This window comes from Terrapene carolina, unplaced genomic scaffold (genome assembly GCF_002925995.2).
Source record: "Terrapene carolina triunguis isolate 2854851 unplaced genomic scaffold, T_m_triunguis-2.0 Scaffold69, whole genome shotgun sequence".
Lineage (NCBI taxonomy): Eukaryota > Metazoa > Chordata > Testudines > Emydidae > Terrapene > Terrapene triunguis.
In genome coordinates this window covers 61,810,480-61,830,751 of record NW_020664420.1, presented here as the reverse complement: position 1 = coordinate 61,830,751, position 20,272 = coordinate 61,810,480, and the positions used below count along the sequence as shown (strand labels likewise).

At 41.4% G+C, this 20,272-nt stretch overlaps 1 protein-coding gene across 1 annotated transcript in view; it reads right to left on the bottom strand.

Moving 5' to 3' along the window:
- CAMK4 (calcium/calmodulin dependent protein kinase IV) overlaps positions 1-20,272 on the bottom strand; it is a 303,883-nt gene that overhangs the window by 32,129 nt on the left and 251,482 nt on the right. The window contains exons 6-7 of the mRNA XM_024219761.2: positions 10,465-10,555; positions 7,704-7,778 (exon numbers count right to left, since the gene is read on the bottom strand). Of these exons, the coding sequence (XP_024075529.1) occupies positions 7,704-7,778; positions 10,465-10,555 (166 nt within the window). The remainder of the gene's footprint in view (positions 1-7,703; positions 7,779-10,464; positions 10,556-20,272) is intronic.

The window sequence follows — 20,272 nt, the reverse complement described above, 5'->3', positions numbered from 1 at the left end:
GGAAGCCGCGGCCAGCACATCCCTTGGCCCGCACCGCTTCCCGCCACCCCCATTGGCCCGGGACGGTGAACCGCGGCGAGTGGGGGCCGCGATCGGCTGAACCTGCCGCGTCAGCAGGTAAATAAACTGGCCCGGCCCGCTAGGGTGCTTACCCTGGCGAGCCGCGTGCCGAATGTTGCCGACCCCTGATCTAGTCTGACCTGTATATCACAGACCACCACCGCCACCCAGCATCCACACACTAAAATCTTTCCTGTGATGGTCTGGAAGTCATCAATAGGCACAAGAGAGTTACACCTGGCCAGGGAGATAAAAGGCCATAAGAGGAGGTTCTTTAGGAGCAAGAGAAAGATGAAGAAAACTGTAAGTCCACTACATAGTGGGGAAGATGAGCTAAGAACTGAAGGAATCAAGAAGGCAGAGGTGTTTAATGACTATTTTACTTCAGTCTTCACTAAAATGGTTAATGGTGACAAAATACTCAACACAATTAATATCAACAATGGGGAAGGAATGCAAGCCAAAACAGGAAAAGAACAGGTTAAAAAATATTTAGATAAATTAGATATATTCAAGTCAGGAGGGCCTGATGACTTTCAACCTAGGAGACTTAAGGAACTAGCTGAAGCAACCTCTGAACCATTAGTGATTATCTTTGAGAGCTCACAGAGGACAAGTGAGGTCCCAGAAGACTGGAGAAGGGAAAACATAGCACCTATCTTTAAAAAGGGGACCAAAGAGGACTCAAGGAATTATAGACTTGTCAGTCTAACTTTGATTCCTGGAAAGATACTGGAACAAATTATTAAGCAATCAATTTGTAAGCAACCAGAGGATAATAGGATTATAAGAAGTAGTGAGCATGGACTTGTCAAGGACAAATCATGGCAAATCAACCTAACTTCCTTTTTTGACAGGATTACTGGCCTAGTGGGTGGGGGGAAGAAGTAGACATGATATATCTTGATTTTATTAAGGCTTTTGACACAGTTCCACATGACATTCTCATAAGCAAACTAGGGAAATGTGGTATAGATGAAATTAATATAAGGTGGATGCACAATTAGTTGAAAGACCATACTCAAAAAGTAGTTATCAATGGTTTACTGTCAACCCGGGAGGGTGTTATCTAGTGGAATCCCACAGGGGTCTTTCCTGGGTCTGGCACTATTCAATATTTTCATTAATGACCTGGATAATGAAGTGGAGGGTATAAAATTTGCAGATGACACCAAGCTGGGAAGGTCTGCAAGCACTTTGGAGGTCATGATCAGAATTCAAAACAACTCTGACAAATTGGAGAATTGGTCTGAAATCAGCAAGATGAAATCCAATAAAAACAAATGCAAAGTTCTTCACTTAGGAAGGAAAAATCAAATGCACAAGTACAAAATGGGGCATAAATAACTGGCTAGGTGATAGTACTGTTGAAAAGGATTTGGGGGTAATGGTGGATCAGAGATTGAATATGAGTCAACGATGTGATGCAATTATGAAAAAGGCTAACATTCTGGGTTGTAGTAACAAGTGTTGTATGTAAAATATAAGTAATTGTCCTGCTTTGCTCAGCACTGGTGAGGCCTGAGCTGGAGTACTGTGTCCAATTCTGGGCACCACACTTTAGGAAAGATGTGGACAAATTGGAGAGAGTCCAGAGAAGAGCAACAAAAATGATAAAAGGCTTGGAAAACCTGCCCTCTGAGGAAAGGATTAAAAAAAGTGAGGATGTGTAGTCTTAAGAAAAGAAGATTGAGGGGGAGACCTGATAACAGTCTTCAAATATGTTAAGGACTGTTATAAAAAGGATGGCGATTGATTGTTTTCCATGTCAACTGAAAAGTAGGACAAGAAGTAATTGGCTTAATCTGAAGAAAGAGAGATTTATGTTAGAAGGTAGGAAAAGCTTTCTTACTCTAAGGGCAGTTTAGCTTTGGAATAGGCTTGCAAGGGAAGTTATGGAATCCCCACCATTGGAGGTTTTTAAGAACAGGTTGGACAAACACCTGTCAGGGATGGTCTAGGTTTACTTAGTCCTGCCTCAGCACAGGGAGCTGGACTGGATGACTTCTCAAGGTCCTTTCCAGCCCTACATTTCCATGAGTCTTTGATTACTATTATTTGTATTGCAGTAGTGTCTGGGAGCCCCAGTCTGGACCAAGTCCCCCGGCGGTAGGTGCTGTACAAACACAGAACAAAAAGACAATCCCTGCTCCAAAGAGCTTAAATCTAAGTAACGTATTGAGGAACACCTTGCTGCCCTAAGGAGCCATTTGTACCCCCAACTTGCATATGCTGCTGATTACAGCATATGTACCAGATACTTGCAGGGCTTAATATAGCCTAGCAATAGACCATGGAAACACCTCACAACCAGCAGGCCCTGCTTGCTTGAGACTTTAGGGCCTCAACCTGCGAGGTCCTTAGCACCCTCGACCTCTATTGACTTCAGTGGGAGTTAAAGATTCTCAGCACCTTAAATGATTGGGACCTCAGTGAGGATGTCAGTGTGGTAGCTAGATGCCTCCAGCAGGCATAGTGTTATCTTCCCCACTCCTGGCAGCAGGGGACAGGTGTGAACTGCTGTGTTATTGGCAGTATCTTTTACCTACTGCAGGGGAGAGCAGACACACATTGGTAACTCTGTCCTCCTGCAGGGAAGGGGGAATGCATCTACTGTGGCATTTCTAATCCCCAACCCTCCAGGAGGTATAGTGGGGGTCAGCAGGGACATTTCTATTTCCTTTCTTCCTTGTACTCCACAAGGGGGAACAGGAAGCAGCATTTCTTTGACACCCATCAATTCCTCTCCTCTGCTCCCTAAATACAAGAAGTCACAGGGCTCAAGAAAAAGATCCTAAAACTGTGACTCTCACAATAAATAGAGTATTATAATAGCAGGTCTGGAACATTTCAGTTCTTTAGGTAGCGATAGCCATCTTTGTGGTGCCCTCTATGAAATGAGCCAACCGTCTCAGTTGTGTTCCTAGCAGACAAGTGCCGGCATTGCAGTTTACCAGCTGTTATTTGATGCTTCCAGTTTTGTTATCTTCCAAGTGCTCAGTAGCTCTTTTCTCTTAACGTTTGTCCCATGAGTTAACTAGGACCTGATGGTAAGGCTTACTGGACGCTAACTGCTATGATTGCCTTTTTTATTTTTTTCCAAGATTGGTAACACATTTGCTTTTTCTTTAATTGAAGAGTTTTGTTCCCTCATTTTGGTGCAAGGATGGTTTTGTATTTTGTCCTTTCTGCCTATACACTGTGTGTTATCTGTGTTTGGGATGCAAGCCAGTTTAAAATGTATGGTTACACTTTTCTATTACATATTAAGCATACGGAAATTACAGTCAGATGTGTTCATTTTGTGGCTGACTTATTTTCTCCCCAAAGCACTGGACATACTACGTTCAGCACTTAATTATTCATGGACTATTAGCATTACAGTTTCCTGATTCAGATCAGGACCTCCTCCTCCTACTCGGCAGCTTGGGAGCCTATTTTTGTCTGAGTATGATTCTCTGTGACTTTTTGTTTAATTTTCAGCATCCGTGCTTTTTCTTTTATATTCGAGTTAGTGGTGCCTTCTGTTATTAAAAGCCTCAGGCTTGTGGTGTATGAATGTGTTATGATTTATTTCCTTTTACTGAAATGCTGTGAAATCTAATATGAAAACCCACTACATACAATTTAAAATATGTAAAGTTACATTAAAAGCAGGTGTTGCCAGCAGTAATATATTATTTTCACATTATATTTTGTATTAATGCAATGCTTTGCCATTTAATAATTATGATTGACTATTGGAACAGTTTAATTAAAAGCTACTTGCGAATGGTGTATTCAGTTTGGGCCTATTCCTGCAAAACTGAAGTCAATAGTAGCTTTGCCAATGATTTCCATGGATTCAGGATTAACCATCTGAAGAATGGGCTTCTTCCATGCCAGAATCCATCTTTCGTCTGAATTCAGTAATTAGAGCTAATTTTCAGACAATAGAAGCTGACTTCAGCAAAGGTAAAAATATGGGTGCATCTGTATTTGTACATGCAAATCAGTTATTATACATGCAAATAACTGTTTGCACATGCAATTACTTGATTTGTATGCAAAAATATGGGGTACACATTTTTCCATAGCCCATTTTTCCTTGCCGAGTCAACTTTCACTTTTGGAAAATGTAGACTTTAGTGAAGAAAAAGGAAACATACCAGAACAATATAGCTAACATATGACTCATTTTATAAACTACATGCTTAGTGCCCATGATTAATACAAGGTAAAACAGTGTCATTAAGACTCTTAAGAGAACTTTGGTCAAGGCCTGTCCAATATCATAACATAAAAACCAACATAAATATTGAATAACCTAAACTGAATAACTACTTAAGCAATAAAAGTTGTAATTGCTATGTATTATACTTCATGGGTTACAGTCAGAAGCCAAGTGTTGCATTCAAGTTACATGTACAATCATGCACCTAATTTGTTCATGCAGTTATTATGACTGCACATGCATATTAGGCATTTATGCAAATAAATGGCCAGCTAGATGTTATTGTGCAGGCAAGCCCCCAATTTGCATGCATAAATGCAGTACCTATATACGCAAATCATAAACACAACTCCCTGAAAAAAATTGTGTGTTGCACGCCTCCCAGCCCGAGGACACAGACTTGCACTAGCTCGACTCAAACGAGAGCGCTAAAAATAGCAGTGTGGACGTTGCTGCATGGGTGGAGGTTCAGGCTAGCCACCAGAACTGAGACCCAGGGAGTCAGGCGGGTTCGAGCTCAGGTGGCTAGACCAAGCCTCCGCCGGTGTCACAACATCCACACTGCAATTTTTAACACACTAGCCTGTGCTGAGCTAGTGCAAGTGTCTCTATCCAGGGTGTTAGGCATGCTCCCAATTGCAGTCTAGACATACCCCCAGTGGCTGAACGTGGTTCTGTCATTAAAATTACAAGACAGAACTTCTACGTCTGAGATTTTGAGCAGGCTTCTGTAATCCTGACAGCTGTAATTTTTGGTATGAAGGGCTAGAGAGGGATAGTGGAATTTTCAGTAAGACTTATAATCACAAAGCATGGAGCTGGCCAAACTCATAAATGACATGTATTTTTTGTAAAAGTTTGACAAAGACTGAAAAACAGAGGTACATACACTAAAGCTGTCTAAATTGTCATTATTATTTGTATTGCCCAGAAGTCCTGAGTAAGATCAGGGCCACTTCGTATTAGACACCATACAAAGATGGGAAAATATGGTCCCTGCCACACAGAGGTTACTTTCTAAATGTACTTCTAAAATGGCATACAAATGTGGCATACAGTTCTATCTACCTCCATTAAGATATTTATAGTGCACTAATAGTATCTACACAGTAATAGCAATTTATGTTATTAACTGAGCTTAATCATCAATCACATTATTTAATTCTTATTTTATTTTGGTTAAAAATTGATTATGAAAAGGGTCCCAACCCTTCCACATCCCTCAAAGTGACAAGTACTCCCACCCCAATCTTTCCAGTTGCCAAAATCCACCTTTAACAGTGCAGTCTGCTCTTTTAAGGCCATGGGGTCTGGGAGCCGCTGACTCTCTTCTGGAGAGAAGCCCAGCAGGCAGCATCTAGTGATTGGGTCTGATGAGTCTCAGCCAAGGGATGTAAAAAAGGGCCCCAGCTCTATGAGGTTGCCTGGGACCAGGAGAGGGACTGGGAGTGCACTCTCCAGTGGCTGTAGCAGAAGACTGTGAGAGGGCAGGTTAGCCTTGCAGACACCCCTGTGGAAGGTCACAGATCTCAGTGAAAACGGGACTGGTTTTTTTGTTTTGTTTTTGTTTTTAATTGCTCCACTTAAACTTCTTTGTGTTAAAGAATAAAAAAGAGCCCTGAGAAAAAGGCTACAAACTGAACTGGGTGTGGCTGTTTGTTTATCCCAGGCTGGTGAGCCAGTGCACAGCCACTGTAGGAAGCAGGGCCAGCTCCAGGCACCAGCCCACCAAGCTTGTGCTTGGGGCGGCACCTGGAGGGGGGCGGTGCGGTGCGGTGCTCGCCGCCCTCCCCCCGGCGCTCTGGCCGCCCTCCCCCCCGGCGCCCTCCCCCCGGCCGCCGGGGGGAGAGCAGCGAGACCCGGCTGGGGCTCGCTGCCCTCTCGCCGCCCCGCCCCCTGCGCTCTGGTCGCCGGGGGGAGAGCGGAGCCCCGGCCGGTGCTCGCCGCCCTGCCCCCGGCGCTCTGGCCGCCGGGGGGAGAGCCGAGCCCCGGCTGGGGCTCGCCACCCTCCTCCCAGGGCTCCGGCCACCCTCCCCCCCGCCGGCCCCCCGGCGGCCGGGGGGGGGAGAGCCGAGCCCCGGCCGGGGTTCGCCGCCCTCCTCCCAGGGCTCCGGCCGCCCTCCCCCTCCTGGGGCGGCAAAAAAGCCAGAGCCGGCCCTGGTAGGAAGCTCTCTAATTTTACCCCATAGTTATCAATCATATTGGTCCCAATTCTGCACTGCTCATCAGCACCTCTAAGTCAGGACCAGGACTCAAGTCGTGCCGGAATGCTTTGGAACTCCAGTCCGGCGTTTTTCGTTGGCATTCTGCTACTTCTGGTAGTGTCACTTATAGTACCAGAAATGTGTTCTGCCACTTCTTTTTTTTATGACTCAGTCACTGGTCAAGACTGTAGCATGTGATAAAGCTATGTATGTGCATAAGTGCTTTGCCTTCTTGAGACCTTACGCTATCTCCCTTTCCTAAGTGATAATATTGAGACAGATAATTTGGTCTTTATTTAAAAACAAAAAAAACAAACAGGTCACCTTTAGCTAGTTTCTACTACATTTAATGTTGGACTATCCATAATAGGAATTATTAAGGGCCCTATCAAGTCACACTAATGAAATTGCCATTATACCTGACATGCCAATATAATCCATTATCTCAATAATTTGACATGGATTTTGATGATATTTGTATAAGTAGAGCCCTACCTAATTCATGGTCCATTCTGGTCAATTTCACAGTCATAAGATTTTAAAAATCATAACTTTCATGATTTCAGCTATTTAAATCTGAAATTTCGTGGTGTTGTAATTTTAGGGGTCCTGACCCAAAAAGGAGTGTGGGGGAGGGTCCGCAAAGTTATTGTAGGGGGGGTTTGCAGTACTGCTACCTTACTTCTGTGCTGCTGCTCGTGGCAGAAGTAAGGTGGCAATACCACGACCCCCCTAAAATAACCTTGTGACCCGCCTGCAACTCCCATTTGGGTCAGGACCCCCAATTTGAGAAACGCTGGTCTCCTCTGTGAAATCTGGGTAAAAGCACACAAAAGACCAGATTTCACGAAGGGAGAGCAGATTTCACGGTCCGTGACACGTTTTTTTTATGGCTGTGAATTTGGTAGGGCCCTATGTATAAGTGGAATATTATTGTATAATGTATTAATTTGTATTCAACATCAGAGTACTTTCATGTAAATTATGAAATTATATTAGAAAATGCACTGGAATATTGGTTAGTGTGGCTTGGAATTATAGAGTATGTTAATTTTTCAAAACATACACTGATGCCAGCTTCTGAATTCTAGTTTTTGATTTAAGCTGTTCAGGAGCCTCATCAATCTTAAGAAACTTGCATTTGCCAAACACAGAAATTGGAAAATGTAAATAGTCTCTGAATCAAAGTCTAAGTCCAATATATTGTAAGTAATAAAGGAACATACCACAGTACCCTGGAGTTCCACAAACTGTCTTCATAGTCACTTGATCTTCCACAATCTTGGAAAGCCCAAAATCAGCTGTCAAGATTTGTAGAAACATAAAATAAAAGTGTTATTGTCTACTTGTAACTGTGTAAAGTGAGCATAGATTCAACAGGGGGAAGTACTTCACTTTTCTTTTTGAAAACGCTACATTTAAGGAAAATCACTGTCATTTTAAGGAACAAATTAAAAGAAAAATTACTTCGGAAGAATTGCATGGAAACAAAATTATACAGAAGCAAAATGTGTGTTGATGGATTAAATCCTCTTGCTCTAAGCTCACGAAAATATTTTTAAAGTACAACTTGTGCTAGCTGCGCTAAAGACAGTGGAACGTACAGCAGCCAATGAAGAGTCAGATGCAGAGTCAATCATGTACTCAGAACTTCTGAACAGCGCATGGAATACAAAATACTATGAATACAAAAGAAATAAATACAAAAGAGAAGACGTTTAAAAACTGGAGAAGGTATATGTTATAAAACAGAACACTATCCGTTTTGTAGAGTATTTTCATGAAAATACGCCCTTCGTTCTGATGATGTACTTAGTCCAGTGGTTCCTTTGGAAGATAAATTATTTTCCAAATGGATGGTTTTGTATTGTTAGCGAAATGTGCGTCTTTCAGTTCTGAAACACATCACCCACCTACTGGCAGGTCAAAAATTCTAACTACACGATTCTCCTGTAAAACAGGTGGACAGTAACTTTTTTCTGATGTCACTCCAAAAAACACTGTCCCTGGTAGCGCTCTTTCTAGGAGTGACACCGGATACATTGGGCTGAAGCACTACCATTTTGGACTTTGACTTTTTCAGATCTTATCAACTAAGTCGGGAATGGCATAGGGTTTGAGCCTACAAAGAACTGAACCTTCCAGCTACAATCCAGAAAAGCATTGAAGCAAGTGCTTAACTTTAAGTATGTGTGTTATCACATTGTTTTAAATAGAACTACTGGTGTGCTCAAAGTTACACCTCAGCTTAAGTGACTTGCTAGATCAGGGCCGGAGCCCTCAGCACCTCAGATCAAGCCTTTGGGTAGTATTTCAAGAGCAGATTTCCAAGGAAAATTCAGGCTTTGCCAGAAGGGGGTGTCAGCGACTCCGCATGTGGCACCCTTCCCTCTGAATAAATACTGAGCGGTCAGGAGCCAGCACGTTGTCAGAGGTCCCATCTTTCAAATGAGATTAGAACTGAAGACCTAATCACTTGTGTTTCTTTTTCTATGAATGATCTTAGTATCTTGTTCTAATTCCAGTTTGGATGATGAGATTCTGCCTTAAAAACTGAAGAATATAGTTTGTTTGTTTGCTTTTGTTTAACATGAATTTAAAAGTGAGTACTCTGAGCTGAGAACAAGAAGATAACAGTTGATATTGTGTTTTGAAAATGCAGATTTAGTAGTTACCATGGGCTGTACAAGAGCAGTGACAGATTAGCCACTAGGCCAATGGGGCCCATGCTCAGGGGCCCCGGCCAATTGGGGGCCCCTGGAAAAATGGGCATCCCCATTCCCTGACCCCCAGGTGCTCCTGCTGGGGAGCAGGGTCAGGGCGCAGGGACTTGCCCCACTCCTTTTGCCAGCCTGGTGCTCCTGCCGGGGAGTGGGGGAAGCCCCCGTGCCCCAATCCCACTCCCTGGCAGGAGCGCCGTGGGGGATGGGGGAGACTGCAGGTGGAAGGGGTGGGGAGGAGCCCCCACTTGCTCTGGCCCAGGGTCCCACAGAACCCTAATCCACTTCTGCCTGCCTGGGACTCTGAGAACATATCTGTGTTTCTGCACATGCGGAAGCCTATGCCACTGCATCTTCACTTTTGGGTTTCCTTATGAAAGAGAGACCATAAGGCTCAGAGATTCTTTTTCTTTTCTTTACAATATGTAAAAGTCAGATCTCTTTCAGTTATCACATCAGCAATGCCACAGCCTACATGGCTCATTCTGCTGCTTTCTCCTTTATCATAGTACGGCACTGGGCTGCCCTAAACTGGCACACAAACTGTATATTCCCTACATGGAAGTGGTGAATATTCATATTTCAGAGGCTTAGGGTCTGACTTTCAAACGTGCTGAGCACCCAGAGCTCCTACTGATTCCAGCTGCAGTTGCAAGTGCTCAGCGCTGCTGGAAGTCAGGCCCTCAGTGAATGCCCTCTACGCCCTGGTTTGTGACAAACTGCGAATTCAGGTCAGCTTGTAGCTTGTCTGGTTTCCTCCCATCTTTTTTCATACTGCCACCTATGCCTGGAATAACTTCTCTAATCTGTGCCAAACAACCTGCCTCTCCTCCTTCAAGCTCCTTTTGGCTTGCTTTCATTGCTTACCTCCACCTTTGCGCTCTCATTCATATTTGTCCCAAAATTGTAATATATTGTCTAACAAAAAAGGAACTAACAAGTGGTGTATGTAACTAGAATCTGATCTCAGAATCTTTCCCTACTGTGATCTTCACCCTCCCAAATCCCATTCTGCCTGTGTTTGTCATCTCTTGAGGTATTGTGCCTAATTTAGACTGTAAATTCCTCAGGGCAGGGATCTGTCTTTTATTTATTTTTAAAGAACAATGCACAGCTGTGCTGCTGTATAAAGAATGGGCCTATTCATCTGGATATCATTGCTAAAATAGAATACAATGATGGGGAGAAAAGAGGAGATACATGTGAACCACACAAAATAATACCAATACGAGGGAAGGATGGGAAGTATATAGGTAGTGCTGCTCACCTATTTTTAATGGTGCATCTGGTGCTGGTGTTGCATAGAGTAGATTCTCTGGCTTCAAATCACGGTGAACAATCCCATTTGCATGCAGGTACTAGAAGGGAAAAATCAAAGTGTCTAAGTCATTGTATGAAACAGCTTTTTCCTAATCCTCTATAGTTACAATCTAGTGACTATTATTTCATGACAAGGGATAACCCAATTAACCAGATTTCAAAAAATTGTTTACAAAACTTCGTAGCATGACACACTTGAATATAGTTTGTCATCTGAACAAGAAACTGAAAATTGAAAGAGAGCATCAGCTCTCATGATTGAGAAGAAAAACCATCCCTGAGGGGCTTATTGACCATTTAAAACACAATGGTAACATCTCTAGGGGTTAATGTTAAGGTAACAGATGCTGAGATTTTGAAATCTGAAGCATCAGAAAAGCATTAGGCAGCTTTGTATGTTAAATCATTCGGAGAGGTCAGAACATGGTCACCCAACTACTGAACCACACATAAACTTTGATGAGAACAAGCATAGTGGAGAACTTAGCATGTGTGCTGCTCTAAAAATAAAATCTTTACTTTCTACAGAAGACTGAAGGATTATAATACTGTGCAGTCCTGAAGCCTTGGTTTCACATGCCCATAGCTTTCTCAAAAGCTGTCATGGTTTTGGATTGAAAATGTCAAGGCTTCATCTTATCCCATTTTCCTGGGTGGAAAATTTAGGCAAAATCTGTTCAGCTCTTTTTCAGTTGTCCGAGTGTGAAATCATAGATCTCCTGCCACAAGTTAGAAACAAATTTTATTTCTATTGATGCAAAAAATAAAAATAAAAGTCTCTCTCTTCTTCAGCACAAAGACACTGGGCAGCCAGACTCACATCTTCAGGAAGGAGGCCACTAGTTTCCTCTCTACCAGAGCTACCTGCTCCAAGTAGCTTTGCTCTTTAAGGTTCTGCAGCACATGTAGTTGCCTTCCTTCCCTCCTTATGATCTGGGCCAACTGTCATATACAGATTGGGTTCCTGGTGTACAGCCAGTATACCCGGGGCCTTCTGAGCTTATGCCCTGATTGCAAAATCAGTCCCTTACTTGGTAAATACCCTGGGGCTGACTGTCCTCTTGTTTACACCATTTTTTTTTTTTTTAGTAGTGAAACTCCAGTAAATTCAACCAGGGCAAGTAAAAGGAGCATCGAAGCCCCAGTATTTTTAGTATGTTGTGCAATGGTTATTTGTACTTATAGGCTACTTGATAGTTACACTCAGGACTTGTCTACATGTGAGAATTGTACCAATTTAACTGACTTGGTTTTGAAACTGATTTCGTTAAATTGGTGCAGTCCCCTTACGTGGGCATTCATTTCAGTTTAAAGGTGCCTGATAGTGATTTGGCTTCAGTTGATTCCTCACTGATTTAGTTTAATCAGTACAATTTTTTTGTAGAAACAATGCCTTGGTACTGTAGGTCCAAAGTTAATTATCATGAAAGCTGTGCTTTGAATTAAAAGACAGAAACAATTATATACACATTGTAATTACCATGCACAGCAAATACCTTAGCTCTACCTTATATATACTAACTATGTCATTTAATGGTCACCAGTTACCATGAATATAAAAAGAGACCAGGAGGAGGAACATGGTCCAGTGGATAAGTCACAAGCCTGGTATGTTCCAGGCTCTCTCAGGGACTCACTCTGTGACCTCAGACTCTATGATTCACCTCAGTTTCCCCATCTCTAAAACAGGGATGATATTTGTGTAATAGGGTTTTAGGTCAGTGGATGAAAACGGCTGTGAGTATACAGTACTATATGATAGTTTATAATTACATTTGCACTCTATAATACAAAGAGATATTCAACTATTAACCAAGTAATCCTGCTTGCACTTTCTTTTAATTTTCAGTAAATGGTTCTAGAATGTAAAAGAAGGTTGCTCGTTGTTTGCAGCTTCATTAATCTGTGTTACCACCATAAACTGTTAAGTAGAAAATTTGTATTTACCTCACAGCATTGTATTTCCATAGCAACATTACTTTGATATATTCAGATTCAGTAAAGTCCTGTAGCATCTGTGTACTAAAGTACGTGATTTACTTGTCAAGTAATGGCAATTAGTCTCTTCAGAGGTGCATTACAATAAACAAGAACAGGATGAGTTACTAATTTAACAGTTGAAAAGGAGTAACACAAAAAGAACAATGCAAGATCATGAAAAGAGCATTATCTCAGTGAAAATGTCTTTCTGAGCATACATATGGATTTACACTGTATTGAAGTTATGCTGATAATCATTCTTACAAACTGCAGTCAGACAAAACTTAATCTACTAGCATTTAAGGTGAACGGGTAGAAGGGAATTTGAAATGAGTTCATGTTTGTGGTTTAAAAAACTCCCAAAGCACAAATGTGAGAGTGCAGATCAGGTATTTTGCACCCAGTTAACCCCTTTCATGAGCAAATGTGGGCTATGTGCAGAAACCAGTGGGCCTGGCACACTTTTGTAGGTTCGTTAAAAATTTGATCTTTAGGATATGTCTACACTGCAATTAAAAACTGGGGTGACCCATGCCAGCTGACTCAGCTAAGGGGGTGTTTAATTGCCATGCAGACATTCGGGCTTGGGTTGCAGCCCCGACTCCAAGACCCTGCAAGGTGGGAGGGTCCCAGACCTCCCTAGCCCAGAAGTCTATGCTACAATTAAACAGCCCTGCAGTCTGAGCCCCACAAGCCTGAGTTATCTGGCATGGCCAGCCGTGGGTGTCTAACTGCAGTGTAGACATAACTTGAGTGTTTCATTCAGAAACTTTTAGAACTGGGCAATCTGGAATCAGCACTGTTTGGGGAATACTACAGGGCATTGTCTAATTAAAGTTTTATTTTACTTGGTATAAAAATCTAAATACAAATTATTTACTGAGTATTTTTGTTTTGTCTAGTCATATCCAAACAACTCCCCGTTGCAGTGCTTGCAACTCCATGATGCATCATTGTTACAGTGACCAGATGAACAGACTTTCGGGAGGTGGGGGGGAAGCTGGGACACCTGACATGAGCAGGGAGGTGGGTGTGCAAGAGATGACTTTGCGGTGTTTCAAGGATTCATGCATAGTATGGTGAGAGAGAAGAATGAGCCCTCCCTAGCCCTTTTCTCAGTCAAGCAATCTTCCTCTTTCTCGCTACCCAATGGACTTGACTGAATAGGAGGTGATGGCTTGGCCTGATGAGATTTGTGTGAAAGAAAGGTCACTGGAAGGCCTCAGGGAAGAGGTGAAGTAAGATGTCAACATGAGTCAGACCTAGAGGTTCTTCATGGATGTGCTCAGTCAATTTCACCAGTTCAGGTGGCCAGTGACACTTTCAATGGGCCAGGGTTTGCAGGGGGTTACAACACTTGAAAAATGCACCATTTTAAAAACCAAACACCAAGACAGATCCTATAAATGGGGACATTCCTGCTTATTAGGAACACAGTCACCCAAATAGTGCACAAGAACCAGAAAGAAAAGCAAACAACCCCCCCCCCCCACACACACACAAACACAAAGAAATTGACTAGAAACAAAAGGGATTATTTTAATTGTCTAAGATAAAAATAATATATATGTGTGATGGAGTACATTACCAACCCCAAACTGAAAGGGTTAATGAGAATCTGTGGGCACAATCAGCCAAACCCCACTACACTGGTAGTCAGTGTTGAACCTGGAGAGAGGAAATCTGACTCAGTCTCCACACAGAATAAAGATCACACAGAGTTGTTTATTTTTGTAAAGCCGTTGGGCAGGGACTGTCTTCCTATGCCTGTACAATGCCCAGCACACCTAGGCACTACTGAATAAAAATATCATACTGATGATGATAAATAGTCTTTGCCCATTGGATGAACCCTGGGGGAGCAGAATCCTCTCCATTAGCAGGTGAAATAGCACCAGTGCAACTATTCAGTGGCCACCTCAATTGTCTGTCAGCTGTGGAAACATCAGTTGTAACCCACCTTTCCCTTCCAAATAAATGAATTTTAGCCATGAGTCTACATAGCTACAGACTCATTGGCTTTACTCTGTCTACTCTCCCAGCCCTGTCCTGCTCCCAGCTCCTATGTGCACTGCTACCGAATGTACAGCCTCAGAGAACTAATCTGTGGTGCACAGGGCAGTCTCTTGCATTGCCTCTTCAAAGTCTATCTACCCCACATTATAGAACTGCAGTGATTCTGCTGCACTGTGAGCCTTGTTCGCTAGCCCAAGTGGAGTAGGATTGACCCCACAGGGTGTTGAGCAAACTTCAGGTACACAGTAGGTTACAACAGTATCAGTTTTATATAATCTCAGAAGACCTGGGGTAAATGTATTTTAGGATTCAGAGTGTCAAATGGATTATTGTTGGTTGTTAAACTCTGATATGCTCAGCACTGTAGAAGACATAAATAAAGACAGACCCTTACCCTGTCTACTCTATAAAATACAGACAGGCTTTTTCCTAGTTTTTAATTAATGCAACACACAATACCAACTTATGACTGGCACATGCCCATGTTTCCCTAAAGGTGAGCTGCAAAGAAAAAAACATTGATCTACTGTCCCACTTCCCATTTTTTGCTTCTTTATGAGACCCGAAAGCTTCTTTTTTACCTCAAAAATTCAGGTCTCATCTAGCCTGAAAGATCTGATGAGTAGTGAAATTATGATGACATCACAAGAATCGTGAGTCTGAAAGATGAGGAATTGGTAAGGGCAAGGAAACTCTGGTTTTGCTTATTTGTATTGACACCTAATTCACTTTAATGTCTAACAAACATTGTGGAGAAAGAGTTTTGGTTGAACACCCTTCAGTTAAGGTGACAACTCCCAGTAGGCATTGATTTAGCTGTGGGAAGAAGTGGGTGACATTGGGCTTCAGTGTACGCTGTTATATTATGCTATGTGGTAATGCTTCAGAGTATTTTTATATAGAATATATATATATAGTCTTGTAATACCTGCCTGCCACTTTCGTGAGTATTTAATTCACTCGGAGTTTAAAAGGGAGAAGTTTTTATAGCCTCTCTTTCTGCTGTTTTGCTACAGAATATTTTTAGGACTTTCACATGGAAGCTATTACTAAATCAAGGCTGCAGGATACAGGAGAGTGGAACAAAAACCATGGGTTCCAGTTCCAGTTCAGCATTGGCTCTCCATAGCTAAAAATTCTACTAAAACTTTGAATTCTCTTTAAAAAATGAAAAGAAAGTTCTTTTGCTCTGATTTCAGGGATGTCTAGACTTGTAATTAAGCTTTTTCTATGGCTCTAACAAAAGTGTGTCATTGTGTAATGAAAGCCACAGCATAGTAATTTAGTTTAATTACAGCTACATAATATTTGATGGGCATACGGGTAATTGATAATGCCCCTGGAGCAGGTAGGAGAAAGTTTAAATAACCTTTTTAAGAACCTTACAGGACCAAGGAGGCCCATTCATTAAGTGAAAAAGATTCTTCTTTTCTAATCCCGTTTTTGTTGGTAATATTATTCTGATTGTTTTTTTATGTAAACAGGCTATGTCTCTAAAATGGCAGAACAAGATTCCAGTTAATTCTGCCTAAAACACCATCCTGCACAAACCCCACAATATAGAGAAAGACAAGCCCTTATCTTTCAAAATACACTCCCTGAATTACATACTTCCATACTGACCTAGACTTCAAAAACCTTTCCAAGTAGTGAACAGAAGAATACTGTGTGTTCAATAATTAAGATTTCAGGGAATGAGGGGGAACAAAAAATGTCATGGCTAGAGAGTGGCTCTCTAAAATCAAACTGTGTATGAGATGACTTATTTGTATAACAACACAGTAATAATAAGCATTTCGCTGTCTGGTATGCGGGCAAGATTTTTGACAGAAGATCTTATAATGTTTTATCCTTGGACAAATTACTTAATCTCTCTGTACCTCACTTTCCCCATCCATAAAATAGGAGTGATGCTTACTTTTGTAAAATGTTTTTATTTCTATGGATGAACTGCAATAAGTGTACAATGCTATCTAATTTATCATTACATTTGTACTTCTCCCATTGAGGTCAATGCAAAACTCCCATTGTTTCAATGGAATCAGGGGCTTTATGTCACTTTTAAAAATAAAAGTAATATGTTAAATATGAAAGATTTGGTCCTGGGATGCTTGTGTGAACCAGACTGCAAATAACTTGGAAGGCAGGATTGGGCCCAAAATTGTGCAATGTCTGTTCTTTGGAAAACAAGATAATTTAACATATATTGATTGTAGAAAAAAGTGTATATTGGATTGTTTTATTGATAATATTAACAGTGATTTATTTAGGTGTATAACATCTACTTGATGAAACATCTTAGCCTTTTTAAAAATGAAATTCCATATACCATGAATTATCTCAGAAATAGAGAAGTTGTTGTACTAGATGTTGGCACAGTTTTTGAGAATTCTCACTTATTTTTTTTTCTCCAATGTGGAGAGGTAACTGACAGTGTGATAGTTACAAAGGCAGGCCTACCTTCTGCTATAAGTTACTGATTCAACTCCACAATGAGTCAGTGAGGTTGCAGCAGTATAACTGACAAATAACGCATTGTCAAATTGCACATGCACACCATAAATTTCACTATTTTATTATTCCCCTATAACTAGGGTGACCAGATAGCAACTGTGAAAAAACAGGACAAGGGGTGGGGGGTAATAGGCGCCTATATAAGAAAAAATCTCCCCAAATGGGACTGTCCCTTTAAAAACGGGACAGCTGGTCACCCTACCTATAACAGTGCATGTTGTCTCTAGGAGCTGGCAACCAGAAGGCTCTTTTTATCACTGCAAGAAATAAAAGCAACACTGAACTGTTATGGACTCAATTTAGCACATTTTAGAATTTTTCATGTGATTAAAATTCACATGGTTATTTAGGAAGCTAGCATGCTAATTAAACCTTATAGTATATTCTTGGCACAAATCACTCTCATTCACTTCCATGGGAATCTGGGGTTCATAAGAAATTTAAGATCAGGACCTAAGTCTGTTTGTTATTCAACAGACCCACCTCCAAAAATGTCCAGAAATTTTGTTAGTTTAGTGAAACCAATTTAACTGAATTTTAATTAGGTGAGCAAAGCATACTTTCCTTCGTGTTTTTAGAAATATGCATTATATACAGCCAGTTGAATTTATTAAAATGGTGAATCTGAGTACTATAAAAATGTGTGAAGAAACGCAACAATATGGCCCACAAATCAAAAGCTATGCTTATTTCCTGTTTGTCCACCACATTTCACACCTTTAAACAACTCTCACTGGAAATTCTAAATCACACAACTTGATTTATCCACTACAAGAAATTTAGACCGTAACCGCCACAATTATTTTCTTTTAAATGAAGAAACAATACACTAATTTTACCCTTAAACGATAACCATAAAACAACACGTTCATCAATCATATTTAAAGCTCTGTTCTAGAATTATGTTTTTCTTTAACAATAGCTGTGAAATCTACACTAGCTAATATCCAAAACTAACTGGAATTTTTTGGCATTACTGGAATGTAAAACAGAAGTGTTATCCTGCTCTTGAATCAGACATGACATTATCCTAAAGGATGAAATGCAAAGTTCTACTACATTATTTAATCATTGTGTGACACTCACAAGTGCTGGTAAGAGACTTCCCTAATCCCAGCCACCTGACGTGGGTCAGGATTACAAAAGATTAATATCCTTGTGGTACATAACAGGGGTCAGTGGATTGATCCTGTGGCTACTATTACACCTCCTACCAGGCAACATATCCTTAACCAACTCACTTCAGTATTACCAACCTTGCAAAAAAAAAAAAAACAACAACAACAAAAAAAAAAAACAACAACTGTCTACTAGCATTCTTTCCCATCTCATAACAGATCATTCCTTCCACGCCATTCCACAATCCGTTCTAGTTTGAATGAATGCACTCTCATATGAAGTGTGTGTGAAAAGCCGGGGATCATGAGGAAAGGAGATGAATAAGAGAAAAAACGATAAAAAATAATATAAAATAATGACCTGGAACTTCTACCCTCCCCATCTCACAGCACAAGAGCAAGGGGACATTCAATGAAATTGAAAGGTGGCACATTCAGCACAAAAAAAGGAAATACTTTTTCCACACTCTGTATAATTAGAATGGAACTCATTGTCAAGGATGTCATTGAGGGCAAGAATTTTGTAAGATTCAAAGAGGGATCGGATGCTTATATGGATAACAAGAATAGCCAGAGTTATAACAGTTAATGCAAACAAAGAGGTTTTGAAGGCATAAAATCAGGGCCGGTCCCAGGTGTTTTGCCAGAGTGGTCAATGTTTTCAGCGATCCAGCTGCCCTTCGAGTGGCTGAGCAAACAACCAACCAACCAATCAGATTGGCAGAGTGGCACAGCGATGTAGTACCCAGCACTACAACTTGGTGCCCAGCACTACTGCCCTCCTCACCTACCCCGAAACCCCACCCTGCATAAAATCCTGGTGTTTCAGGGTTTAAGCCAATCTCTAACTATTGAAGATAAGGATGAAACTTCCCAAGAGGCAGATTATCCCACTGTGAGCTTCTTGAATCTTCTACCTACTGTGTTTCTTCTACCTACTGTGGGTTTCTTGCACCTTCCTCTGAAGCATCTAGAGCTGGTCACTGCTGGAGCTAGGATACTGGACTAGATGGACCATGGTTCTGATAAAGTCTGGCAATTCCTATATTCTTTGTGTTTTGTTACTTATGTAAACCATTTTAGCATTAGGGAAAATAGCAAAGAATTCACAGACTTCGTTCTCCTAAAATGGTCCTGAGCACCTTACTCAGGCAAAATGCCAACTGAATTCAGGATTAGAATATAAGGAATAATACTTAAATCTAACCCTGGTCTGCTCTCGGGACAGGCCTAATTCTTGGGGCAAGTTAGAGCAGCCCCAGAGATTGCAAGGCTGCCTATGGGTCACTCTACCTTCTGCCTCTACATGAGGGGCTGTGGAGGAGGTTGGCACTCCATGTAGAAATATAATTACAGAGTGGTAGGAATAACAGGATCTTTAATTCCTACAGTGCCTTTTATTTCATATCAAAAGATGTAGCGTGTTCTTCATTTGATGTTAAAGTAGGGTTGAAGAATAAGGGCTAGGATCCTCAATCCTTCTCAGTCCCTCTGGGACTTAGAGTTGCCTTAAGGGCTGACAAATTCTAGACCAGTAGCTCCTGGCCTTCCTGGTGAGGGGGCATTCCTAGGTGGGCTAGAGTCACGCTGCACAAGGCCAGATCATGATGTGCTCCTGCCATCCTGGTCAGGGGAGCAGCTTCTTGGGAGTCATTATTTGCTGGTACAATTTAGAGAAGGCCTACCGCTTCTGTAACTAGTGCCTGAGGCTGGTTCATGGCCCAGCAGCCTCCAGTACTAGGATAACAGAAAGCTGATGGAAAGCCATCTATGGCCTCCTGACCCCAACTGCATAGAGCACAGTTCTGGAATTTGACCCTCAGTGTTTGCCAAATCATCAAGTGATACACCAAGCAGCCAATGGAGGCAGAGCTGGTTGATCTAAAAAACAGTAAATTTTAACTGCCATACACAGCTTCTTAAAGATTTTTATATTTTTCTTTCACTTTTCTAAAAGAGGCTTTTACAGTGAAAAGATATACTTAAACTGTATGTTCTGATAAGCCTACACATGCTTGAATATATATGTCACAGTCTATACTTGTATGATTAGGAGAATAAGGCAGTGTTGTTCTGTACATACAGACACCTGAAAATAAGAAGAGAAAAATTGTTTGTCCTCAGTAT